General features: G+C 42.4%; 2 protein-coding genes and 1 long non-coding RNA gene across 4 annotated transcripts in view; 2 read left to right on the top strand and 1 right to left on the bottom strand.

Annotated features, from left to right (window-relative positions):
- dagla (diacylglycerol lipase, alpha) overlaps positions 1 to 6,263 on the bottom strand; it is a 35,419-nt gene extending 29,156 nt beyond the window's left edge. For both annotated transcript variants that reach the window (XM_037451008.2, XM_037451015.2), the window contains exon 1: positions 5,674 to 6,263. The gene's annotated coding sequence lies outside the window, so the exon portion shown is untranslated. The remainder of the gene's footprint in view (positions 1 to 5,673) is intronic.
- A 1,562-nt stretch (positions 6,264 to 7,825) lies between these two features.
- On the top strand, positions 7,826 to 10,754 carry LOC119195807 (uncharacterized). Its single transcript, XR_005114247.2, has 2 exons — positions 7,826 to 8,122; positions 8,822 to 10,754. It is a non-coding gene; the product is annotated as an uncharacterized LOC119195807 (long non-coding RNA).
- An 819-nt stretch (positions 10,755 to 11,573) lies between these two features.
- On the top strand, positions 11,574 to 12,995 carry polr2l (RNA polymerase II, I and III subunit L). The gene is made up of 3 exons (XM_037451042.2): positions 11,574 to 11,700; positions 12,299 to 12,403; positions 12,713 to 12,995. Exons 2-3 carry the CDS (start codon positions 12,309 to 12,311, stop codon positions 12,819 to 12,821), a joined length of 204 nt encoding a protein of 67 aa, XP_037306939.1. The 5' UTR covers positions 11,574 to 11,700; positions 12,299 to 12,308; the 3' UTR covers positions 12,822 to 12,995.
- Positions 12,996 to 13,061: the final 66 nt, after the last annotated feature.

Raw genomic sequence — 13,061 nt, 5'->3', positions numbered from 1 at the left:
GCTCGTGCGTCCATCCGTAAATATTCCATTCAGGTCACAGGGATGGAGAAGAGCACATCATGTGCTGGGAGATTTATGGTATATACATATACATGTTTTATGGCCTGCAAACTCTCATGGCAATATCCTTATTAAAAAAAGTATCATGAGTGCTCAAATCTATGAAACATTGTGCAAAGACACGCACTCGAGATTGATTGAACAGAGAGGAGCAGCAAATCCTCGGTTCAGTCTTATAAATCATTAGCAACCATGAGCAGACCGGACAACGATACATGTATCTGTACTGAGGTTCTATTTGCACTTTTCAGACTCCTCCTTTAAGTCTTTTGACAAACAGCTTTTTAGAAGAAACACTAGCCTAACAATCCTAATATAGGTAATGGCTCAAGCCACCATAATGGCTCTCCCATCCATTACACAGCCTATTAGTGCTGCTTTTAAGCTTCTAATGTAGACATAAGAAAGCCATTTGACTGCTTTCGCAACGTTGATCATTACACTTTACATACAGCAGTTTGAATAACATACTTCTATTGAAACGTGTGCTTTTGTAGCACACTTTTAACTTCCTTAACTATCAGAAAAAATGAAAATCTTCAGAAAGTAAAGACAAGCCGCAACTTGAAAAGGTGGCTAGTAGAGTGTGAAATACAGCATTCTTGTGAAAATGGCGGATGCTGAACAAGAAGAATACAAAAATTTCATCCAGCTGCAAAAATATAATTTTTTTTGACATGCATTGCCGACTAATTCTACTTTGCAGTAGACAACAACTAGTAAGTAACTTGCCAGAAAGAAAAAGAAAGAAAAGAAAAAAAGAAGAAAAACTCCAGGCTCAGGACTGGTAGGACTATCAGTTTGATCCCACACAGCTTGATTATAGCAAAGATGTAATCTAGTGACGTGAATGTCATTTTTACTTTACAAGACATAGTCTACAACATGTGTACCATGGTTGTGAATACAGTCAAATGTCTGTTAATGAATTTAATTGATTTGGTAAATTATCTCCGCTTTTGTTTTATGCAAAACAGTCAGTCCAATATAATGTGAATGGCAACCTGATTCAGAGTCAACCTAGAAGCAAGTTGAGCCGATCCCTTATGAAAACCCGCCCAAGCAATAAATACATTCTGTTCCAGTCACCCCCCTACTGTGTGCCTAACCTGAGATCAAAAGAACATCTAAATGTCTAAAGCCTGACCGTTAAGGCATCTCTACTACACAGACCCCTCCAGGCTGAGCTGCAGTCACCAACTCTGTCATGATCGTCATCCCTCTCGACCCGACCCGGTGACTCCGCCTGAATCCGAATGACACGCGTTTTGTGAAAAGGCCGTGACATATTCGTGCGCACGAGCCATGCTTTTGTGCTCCGCACAGCGTGCTACTGTGTGCCAGGCCCAGGCTCGTACCCACGTGATGCAACAACAATGATGCAACAACAATGACAGTGCTCCCCGTCCGTCATTATGGCTTTGTGTGTGACATGGCCATGAGACAAACGGGGCAACGGCATGCAGCGCGGCATCACAAGCGTTTCACTGAGAGTGATGGCTTTCAGATAGTTGTGCCCAACCATGCTATAGACTACTAGAAATCCATTTACACATGTATTTGAACACTATATGGAGCATTCTAAATGTAGCTGTTTAGTCTCTGTTTGATCAGTACACACACGTACACCAATGTCAACAATATGCAAACCTCAAAAGTCAGGTGGTCTCAGTGCTCACAGTACTACACACAACACTGTCAATATATCAACACATCATCGCTGAGGTGGAGACAGACACCGAACCCGAATCTAGTCTAAATAACAGTGAACTCGTTTCACAGACAGCAGGTAGTTCTGGTATGGTTAGGTGTTTGCGTATCTTACTCTACCATCTCACCGACTGTTAGGTCTGCTGCAGCGTCCATCCAGACTTCGGGGCACAGCCGGCTAGTTAAAGACGCTTTATTTTTGGATCACATTCTCTCCCAGATAAAGCTTCCCTTTATCACCGCTGTAAGCGAGCGACACACACACACACACACACACACACACACACACAATGTTGGGTTTATAGGTCGGTTCATTGTGCAAAGTTTGTTGTTTTCTCATCAGAAACTTTTGAGTTTCAAGTGTTCAGTTCTTCATGTTGTCAAAAAAGGCAGCATCACACCCATGACGTGTCGAGAATTCAACCTTCAGGCCCAGCGAGGCCTACAGGACTTGTTTGGTATTATTACAGTTTTAACAACAGGTGTGTTCTTCCCCCGGTGCAAATATTTAGTCTTACTCTGAAAAATACAGGATGCCCAGTCATCTTAGAACAGGTGAAGCTGTGCATCAGTGAAGGAATCTGTGGTGTTTTACACCCTTTAAATGAAAGGTGAAGAATTGTTGCAATTCTGAAACTGTGGGTGTTTTTGCTGGTGTCCACAAAAAAAGTCTGGATGCTCTGATCTGACCCTTCTTGTCAAACCATGCATTTCCTTCAATGAACATGAAATGCATACTACATTTCTAAATTCAATCGATCTCCAGAAAACTCATGTGATTCTTAACTTGTCCTTGGTTTTCCAGTACATCTACAGATCTTCACGCACTTTCAATGTCGGCATCAAATACACCAGCTTTCAGTCACACACTGGAGGAGAAGAGAGTCATGTAAACAGAGGTGTATCTAACCAGACACAGGTGAACAGACTCCAGCGATTACTCTATCAGCTGAAAACATCCCGAATGTTTCCGACCCTCAATGCAGCACGGTTTGCTTCTGCAGAACGTTTAGGTGTCCTGTCATGCTCGCATGGCACAATGTGGCGAATGAGGCTATGTGTGATAAACGTTTGTGCCACAGTTTAAGATCAGTTGGTGAAATAATATTTCACCAGTGGGAGTGGAGGAATGTGGGGGGGGGTGAGGTGTTGGGCACAATGTCTTTTGGCATGATGGTTTGAATGCAGCAGCCTCAAAATCTCTCCGTCTCCTCTGCTCTCCGTTACACGTCCATCTGGCCCGGGCCTCTCTCTTTTTCTGCCGGGTCACCGTTCCTTTGCGCTCAGATCGAGATTCTCTCCAGCACTTGTCACATCCCTGGCTCTGCTTGCTGTCGCCTCTGATGCTCCCGTCTCGTCCCATTCTGTCACACTACAGCAGCGTTCTGCCCGTCCTAGAGAATCTGGTCCATCTCCGATCTCCATCTCGCCTTTTGCCTTCCCATCCTCCTGCTCTCTCCTTCTACCCACACACTCATTCAGTATTCATATGTTAGAGGACATTCATGAGCATGAAACCCAGTGTGTGCATCTGCACCATTTTCGGTGCAGAAGAAACCTACATTTTCTCCTCGAGCTTTCCCCTGTCCGCCCTCCTCCTTTTCCTTATCGAGCTTATCCAGATTCTGGTTTTGGTTCCGTGTTGCTCATCTTTTTTTAGACTGAAAGCCATGTGCCACTCACTCCTACACTCCCTCTGCCTCTTTCTCCATCTTTTTCTCCCACTGCCACCCACTCAATCCCTTTCACCTCTTCCCACTCCGTTTTCTCTTAGTTCAGTTGATGTGATAGTATGTGCACTGCACATTGCATGTGAGCAGATACTAGTTTTTGTGTGTTGACATACGTGCTGTGCCAACCTGCCGGTGGCACGTCGCCACAAAGCACGAACAGATCTGTTTGTCATTGTATCTGGTCAGACACTGAAAACAGCTGCAGTAGAGCAGAGTGCTGAATGCACTGTGGTTCTTTAAATTAGTGTTTTCTCATACATTAGTATTTTTCACACGGTCTATAAGCGTCTTGGCAGCGAGATCGTCAATACACAATCACACAGTGATGGCCTTTTCCATAAGGCTTATCTGGATCACATGTTCCATGAAGCATTTAAAAATGTTAATGGCATAGTTATTGCTCGTGAGCTTACACTTCAAGCTCCATCTTTGACAAATGAATACAAGGAGGTAACTGGCAATCTTGTCTTCCAATAATTTAATTTTTGTAATATATATATTTGCAGTTTAATTTAGTATGAAGGTTTCAGTCAACTCACTCCCCAGTTGAGCTGATATATGTAAACATGAATTAACGGATGGCACTTTCCATTTAATGTGGGAGTACACCGTGTTTCCAAAGTTGAATTTTGTTTCTTTGTTCCTCAAGTGCTGGTTACAAGTCATCGATCTATGCAGTAAAGAGACGCTGCTGAGATTTAAAAGCCCCATCAACACATACAACTTTTGCCACTAAACTTGGGACTTGCTTATTTATAGCCATTAAGTGATGTCTGTTGCCACGTATAATTACATAGATTGTACCCTGTCCTGGAGACAAACTCACTATTCTTGATCTGAACTAACCATCCTCTATATACACATGTAACAAGACTTCATACGTTCATTTAAGGCTGTGATCAGAATTACATGAGCAATAACCATGTGTTTAATACTGCAGAATGCTCTACTTTGCTGCGACCTCATCCCAGAGCAGTGTAATTACTTGAATACGTGTTAATACCCAAACACCAACACTGGGCCCCGTCCAATCAAATCATCAAAAAGAATTAGTGGGTATTAGAGAAGAGGAGCACGTTTTCTGGCACGAGGAGAGGTCACACATTGTGTATTGGTTTTGGAGACAACATACTGTCTCTGCCAAGACTCCATGGAGGCACTTGGTTTCCACTACAGTTGAAGTCAACAGGGATGCCTGGGAACGAAGTGTAAACACCGGTGTTGGTGCAGCTTCACATGGATGAGCTTGTCTCTTCATCCCTTGTTTTACTAAAATAAAAAAGTAAAACTGTCTTATGGTGGATAATCACATTATTCAAAGTACAAAGCATTTAAGCAGTGTACTGTCCTCGTTTGGCACTCCCACGATGAAACTCAATGAATCGAATTTATTCTGACACATTGCTTAATGAAGGAATGTTGCACTTACACACACATAAACGATGTCCTCAACTGGAAAATTGAGAGGAAAGAAGGGCCCTAATTATCAGCCAAATATTTTTAGCGTGAGTGATAAACAGGTGTGACATTCCCCTTACTGTTGCTGTGCCAGTTCATTTTCTTAAAGAGGAAACATGTAATCTGCTTACCAGCCTAAAGCATACATGGTCCGCTTAGTCCGGTTGGTCAAGTCTCCTTGTAGTAATTAAAACAAAAAACTACTTGAGATCCATAAAATAATTAGCAGCACTGCTGGCAACGGGGTCTGTCATTCTATTTACTTCAACAGAATACTTTGGAGAACTAGCAGTACTTTAAACCAATACAAACCTTTAAACTCGTTTTGCCCGTTCGGGGCATTTACTATTATCATGGAATTTTATATAATACATTTACGAAGAAAGAAAATAAAAACTATAACTGACCCACTAAACTATCATTTCAGCTGCAGCCCTGGGGTTGTCTCCGTGTGCAACAGCGTGATCGCAGCCAGGAGATCCGCGGCGGCGGCAGCGCCTAATCTCGGATGATCATCTCGGATGATCATCCCGGATGCCTTGGGTGGCATCTCGCGGGCCTAGCTAATAAGAGATGTGGCCTAAGAAATGTGTCTCTAACCAGCACCAAAGCAGTGATTAACGCGCACGCACGCGCGCCCGCCCGCACCGGGAGGCAGGTAGTCATCGGTCACACGGGTCATTCGGCCAGTCGCTCCATCCCCGCTGCTCACCTGTATTTCCACGGTGCTTCGCCAGGACCCGCTGCATCGGTTCCGCTCGCTCTCCCATATCCTCGCGACAGCCGACACCAGCCTCACTCTCCCCGGCCCAGAGGTGTTTTTTTTGGGGGGGGGGGGGGGTAGTGGAGAGGACTCGCCAATGCCTTTTCCGATACAATTATCGTAAGGGCGTCATTGCAACGGGTGGGATGAATGGATCCACGGACATCAGAGAGCCGCGGCTCGCTCGGGCGTGAGGCGGCTGATGCGCGCCATCAATGCGCGTTCATAATTCCACGGTCGTTTCCAAACCCCACTTGGGAGGACCGACTGCCTTCTCGGTTCTCCGCGTAAATTGCAACGCGTCGTACGCCGTGGCAGTTTAGTTCAGTTCAGTTCAGCGTGGGTAATTTCCACGTCACTCGGCGTGATGACTTCTATCCAAAGAAGCGTAGCGGGGAGAAGGGGGGGTCGTTCAAATCTGTGGTTGTAGCCGGCAGCTTGTGCGTGCCATCCGCCGGACGACTCCCGAACCCCAGTGCGGAAAGCAGCTAAACGGAGGCAGCATTTTCCACAGGATCCGACGCAACCCCTCGGACATTTCTCCCACGGGGAAAAAAATGCGCAGCCATCGGCTATTCCTTTTCCGCGTCAGCATGCGCCAATAGCGTACGACGTTGTTGTTTGCGCACACCTGACTCCGTTTTTTTTTTCTTCACGAAACGTCAGTCCGTAGGACACTTTGGGAGATCGTGGGGAGAAAGGGCGCCACTGGTGGTTTCTGGAAATCAAGGAATCCTGCCACGGAATCAAAGAGTGCGCGGTTTTCCGGGAGGTTGCCGCTCCCCGTTCGTGGGTTAACCACAGAGAGACTGAGGGGATTGGACTCCTTGGTAATGGTCACTATATGCACTATATCCGCGTTGGTACTGCTAAAATCATGACACAATAAATATGATAGTTTTACGATTACAGTAGTTTTTAGTGTTAACAACCACTTCATGTCAGGTCGTATTCCTGATCTTAAAATCTTAACACGTTAAATTGTGCTTTGACTATCAGGGATGTTCGGTTGTAATGAAGTTGTTTACATGAACAGGCTGGGTGGAGTCGGTGAATCTTTGAGTTTTCCAATGTCATTCTTTCTTACAGATTTAGGTGTCATACCGACTCGCTCTGGCAGTCCCTGGTATCCATCTCAACGTCGTCTGCGTACTGAGCCGATTACCATCTTGACAGACGAACATCTTTTTTTAGATGTATACTGGGCGTGGTTCCGCGTCACGTTGCATATACACACCATATGGGGGGGAAAAGTGAAAACTACGCCACTGCTCGTTGGTGGGAACACCTGACCAGAACACATCTTGGTCCAGTCGCCGGGACTTTTCCCTTCCACGCACAGTGCTGACCTCAGGGCTCCCGGCTATTTGGCGCATAACTTAAGTCTTAAAATAGATACAAGGCCGCCTGTCACTGGCGCGTCAAATATGAAGGAATTTGCTATTGTTGCTTTATTGGGTAAATTTCCCACATTACACAGCACACTTATGCGCAAGGGCAAGTATGATGCAGGGTTACACCCATTCGTAGAGAAGAAAGCAACATGACTCATTGTAGGGCTGAGTTGGTGTCCAACCCTCTCCTGGGAACTGAGGGAATGAAAGCTGATGGTGTTTCACACAGTTTTTGAGTGTGGGGAGAAATGCAGCAAAGAAAATGTTTACCTTCCAATAAACAGTCCTTGTACTTCATGTGTGAGTTTAATAGTTGGTAATGTACCTCAGATATGTGTTTTTTTCAGTGGGTCAAAGAGAGCTCTTACTCAAGCCCTCTGCACAACATAAGTGCAGCTAAAGTGGTTACACACCACATATGTACATTAACGATGCAGATATTGCAAGCTAAGTAATTATCCGAATGATACGTATTAGGTAAAGGTTCTATACCACAGCAGAGGGTGTTTACATCCATGATAAACAACATACTGTCTACAAAGCAGATACATCAAAGTCAGAAATACGTTGTTGACATTTAAACACACAGGAAAATCATTGTATGCTCAAGACAGCCAATAATTAATCTGAAATCTGCTTGAGTACACAGCCAAAACAATTCAAGTTACATTTTCTAAATGCTCTCTCCCACTGCATCATACTGGTGTAAAATTGAAGTAAAAGTTGTTCTAGCCATACAAACGTAATGAATATTATTTTTTTAAAGCTGTAATGTAATTTGATGACATCCTGGGTTTTAGGGAGGTACAACAGAAACCCCCTGTTTTCAGGGACTAGATGGTATATCCCAGTGTCTCCTTCTCTCCCTCTCTCCCTCTCCCTCCTCCTGCTTTTAGTGTCCTCCATCTATCTTCCTCTTTCGTAAACTAAGGACATTTTCACCAAGACCCTTGCAGAGACTCATCCATCTGTTATTCTTGAAAAACTACAGACGTGCTGGAGAGGTATGTGATGTCCTTATTTCCTCTCATCACATCAGTGCAGGATTTAGAGCATTTTTTAAAGGATGCGTCAGGCCTACATTCGGTAAATGGCAAGTTGCTATGATGTGCTCAATACATTTTTAGCAGGTTTTGTTGTTATTCATTTCCTTACCCTCATTTGCATTTCACTGATTTCTTTGCAGTCATGGTGGTCCTTATTTCTTTCCTCCATCTTGTCCTTCATTTATAGCACGCAGTTTTGCAGACATAACTGAGAGCGAGACTGGGGGAAAGATTATATCCACACAGCATTGCCTCTCGATCGGGCACGATCGGGGTCATAGAAATACATATTCAGTCCTAGACTTTTAATAATCTCTGCAGCTGCAGTTCCATCTTCAGCCATCTCAAAACTGAAACATTTCCCATGAATAAGCAGTACACAGGATGCTGGGACATTATTTTTTTACTGGACAATTATCTCACAGCTGCCTGGACAAAAATAAACTATTCCCTGTCCTCTGAGCGTCAGCGTGTTCCCATCAATGTCATATTTTTTCAAGGTCACATATAAGGCCCCGCCACCACATGACTGCTTTCACCGCTGTACAGTGAATACACTGATTTCAAAGGTTTCTACATTGAGCACAGCAGATCAAATGCTGGCTGAGCCTAAATCAGAGGGATAATCTGTCCGTCTTGTTTGCTGTGTTTCCTCAGTGAAGCAGCACAGAGCTGACCAAATAAAGACTCCCCCTGACCAGACCACACCTCTGTCTTTGAGTCGATGGAAGCCAAGGCCAAGTCCGGGGCTTCAGCACCTAAGGCGCAAACTAAAGCAGAGAAGAAGGAACCGGCAGCCCCACGCAAAGCTGAGCCTGCCCCTGCAGCCACTGCAGCTCCTGTAGCTCCGGTAGCCCCTGCAGCCCCTGCAGCCCCTGAGCCAGAGCATCCTCCTCCCCAGGATGGGGCAGCAGAAGCTGAAGCAACAGCAGCAGGTGACGAGGCTGCAGCCTCCGGCACAGACTCTTTGGAACAGCTGAAACCGTTTCTCATTGGTGGTGCCGTTATAGCTGCAGGTGCTGTCTTGCTGGGATTGCTGCTACTGGCGAGGAGAAATTAAGACAAAATTATTATCTCAAATTAAAGTATGTATTGGGATATGAGTTACAGTTGTGTTGGCTGGGGGTTTAGAGACTATTATGGGACAGGTGGGGGGTGGGGAGTCACTCTTTATCTTATGTTTTTTTTAAATTTTTAGCCTGCTTTCACTTATAGTGAATCCAATCACTCAAGTTTCGATAAAGAACATAATTGCACATAATATATGCATGAATTTGCTTCAATACTACATCCGAACTGTATAAACCCATTTTCTTAAAGAAAGTCTGAGCTAAGAGCTTAAACTCTCTAAAGGTAGCTACTTTTACTTATCCTGTTTTCACAAATATTAACAAAAGTTTGCAAAATATATAAATCCTTGCTCCAGAAATCAGCCTGGTTCACTTGGCTAATAATTCTGGCTATCAGAGTTCTCCTAAAGTTTATTTCACCTTTGAATGAGACAATTGAAAGAGTATGTCTGAAAACGGATAAAATGGTTTGTTTAAAGAAGAGTAGAAAAAGTTTAGTGTGGTTTAGTATGGCATTTAGCAGATTGTAAGACATAAACCATGTACTGTACGTGTCAGAGAAATATATTGTAGACTTACCTTTTGCTGTAGAATAAGAAAGAGTTTTACTTTACTGTTAAATGATGTCACAAATCAATAACCTTTTATGTCTCACAACATCCACGGTTCAATCATAGAATAGATAGTTGTAGCAGGCTGAACGGGCCATTAGTGTTGCATTATCAGGTTTAAAAGCCTGCTACAAAAACTTAAGAGTTTATGTCTTCACTGTGCTCCACACATGAGGAGAAAAACCAACTCCAACCATCAGACATAATCATGTACAACTTTATTGTAATGAGAGGTTGTTATTACAATGCAAGTGGGGTCTATATGTTACTGTTACTACACTGTTGAGTTGTAGTAAAATTATACTTCCACACTTAACGTGTTAAAGGGAGCTCTCAATGGTACAGCTGTACAGTTAGTGCACATTCATTATGTAAAGCTCATGGGGATGTTACTGTTGCATAAGTAGATCGCAGACAGACGGTTCTGACCATTATTGTAGTGCATTACTGGCCCAAACTATTGTGATAACATATCTCATGAAACCACACCTCAAATCCATAAAAAAGAAAGTTCACATTACATTGTACAAGGCAGTGTTCCAATAAAAAGAGAAATCCTATTTTCATAATGTTAACAGCGTATAAATGCAATAATTCAGATAGGACTCCTCATTTAGAACCAGTGCTGTAGCAAGATAAAGTACATAAATGATGATATGACGATATTCTTGGTGATAATGATGTATGAAGTTAGTGAATGCAATGATGGCGATGATACAAATGATGACTGCAATGATTATGTTTATGATACCAATGGTTATGATATATTTTTGATATATTTCTAACATATTTCCCTTATGTACACTCCCCTCTTCCCCCAAACTCCTAAATGTAAAAAAAGAAGAGGTCATAATCTAACCTTTATTAAAGACAGTGAACCAGCCCAAGGAAATATTTCTTAATTTGTAATTCTGTGTATTAAGTGTCAGCTTTGTGAGTTTTGTGTTTCAAATGTTATGAATGCGTTCTTTGTTCTTTAGAAAATTCTTGAAGCCAACCGATTGAGTTACATTAACAAAAGCTAAAATCAGTTTTCAAAGTGAACAAAAAAGTACAGACGTTGCACTTGACAATAGTGGGTAACGTGGAAAATATCCACTGTCACATTAATATTTTAATATTCATAAAAACTATATGAACAAAGATTGAATATCAGGGTGTGAACTACTGCATTTAGTTTTCTTTGAAACAAAATGTATGGTACAATTGTAAAATATCTTCAGCAATCACTATACATGTTTAGTCACTCTAATTTGAGGGACACTTCCTAAAACAGGTGTGTAATGTTGTGGTTATTTTTTACTCTCAGTTATCAATCTGTAGACTAGCTAATATAATCTTATTGGTTGCACTCATCCAGCAACACCCACTGATGTGATTCATTGGACCTCTAATCAGAACAGGCCGGGTATGATAGGATGTTGCTAAAAGATTTACTTGAACACAAAGACTTGGCACAAAGAGTGCAACAAAACTCACCAAATGATTATTTGAGAGGCATTCTACACATTTTGAGTAGCAGCTATTGAAATTTACAGTTGCCATTTTACTGGACCCCTCGTTGCATTAACTTTATTGTCTTTTTTAAAACAACAGTGATTGTTTTGCTGTGGATTTGTTTAATGGTTCACTGGGAGATGTTTTAAATATTTGGGCTTCCAATTTATAACAATGAGGTTGTATGGTTTGGTTTGTATAAAATAATATTTGATTTTTTGCAACTGAAGCCTTTATTTTGAAGGATCGGGCCGGAAATGTTGCTTTAGTTACGACTTGATAGAACGAGGGAAGCTACAATCGGTTTCTCTCAGATAAACCTAACACTTAAGCTTTAGGTACGCTTTATTCGATAACGGTGAGTAAATAACATTTCACCTTTATACATTTTGTGATTACTTTTTAATAACTGAAATGTGAATGTGTGGTTAAGTCACATATTATTGATGGCTTACCTTCGTTAGGATACTGTTGTGCTAATCGCGTGGCTACATCGCTGTGCCTAAAATTAACGTAACTATTATCCAACTGACCGAAATACTGACTAAAAGTCAGTAAAGTAAATACACTGTACTGTAACTTCAGACTGCTTTTGCGTCAACGAAAACGCGTCCCTTCACGCAACGTGAAGCTCTATAGCTGAAGAGCATTTATGTTGGCTACCGTTAGCTAACCAACAGCTAAGTTAGCTAACAACGTGATAAGCCGTATGTAACCGCTCTGCCTCCGAGGAGGTGGAGTCGCGTGCATCATTTCTAGACCTAGCGTAGTTACTGGCGTGACCCACGGCAGGCTATTCGTTACCATGTTACTTGCATGAAAACATTTCCCCCCCCCTGAAAGTAGGCATACTATTTAAGTAGTATGTTGACATGTCGTTGCTAACATGATCATGCTAGTATAACATGTTTGACTCTAGGGTGATTGTTTACATGGTGATGTGCCTCTGTCCCTAGGTGCTTTACGATGATAATCCCCGTCCGGTGTTTCACGTGTGGGAAGATCGTGGGCAACAAGTGGGAGGCATACCTGGGCCTACTTCAAGCAGAGTATACTGAGGGGTGAGAAGGATACCTGCTGGTTTGTCGATGCATTAGATATTACTCCAATCGTGAAATTGCCTTGAGTTTAAACAAGTACATATGCAGTTGCGACAAAACACTTTATTAGCGGTACAAAAACAAATGAACATAATATCCTGTTCATTCCTTTCATGGTATCGTGTGGTCTATATAAACTCCTAAGTCGATAAATCATTGCATTTATCTGACGCCATTTACAATACAATCCAGACTTTTGTCTGCTGTAACTGTTCATTTAATTTGTATGCCATGCATTGGCACTAATATTACCTTCTCTCTCCTATCAAGTGATGCCCTTGATGCCCTCGGCCTGAAGAGATACTGTTGTCGGCGGATGCTCCTTTCTCATGTGGATCTTATTGAGAAATTGTTGAATTATGCTCCATTGGAGAAGTGATTGTTACTGGCTACCTTCACAAATAACATGAACTTTTAGGCTTGTAGCATGGACAGATTGAATGCCTATGCCAAAAATATTTGTGAGAACAAATGCCAACTAGAATATACATATGGATCTTTGCACCGCCTTGATGCTTTTTTTCTAAATAAAAGGGGTTGAATGACATTGTCACCACGACCACTGTTTTATCCACTTACCACAATCTTTCTACCAGAACTGTATGTCCTAAAAATAAGT

This window comes from Pungitius pungitius, chromosome 4, assembly GCF_949316345.1.
Source record: "Pungitius pungitius chromosome 4, fPunPun2.1, whole genome shotgun sequence".
Lineage (NCBI taxonomy): Eukaryota > Metazoa > Chordata > Actinopteri > Perciformes > Gasterosteidae > Pungitius > Pungitius pungitius.
Note: the sequence above shows the minus strand (reverse complement) of the source record. Positions and strands in the feature narration are given on the sequence as shown.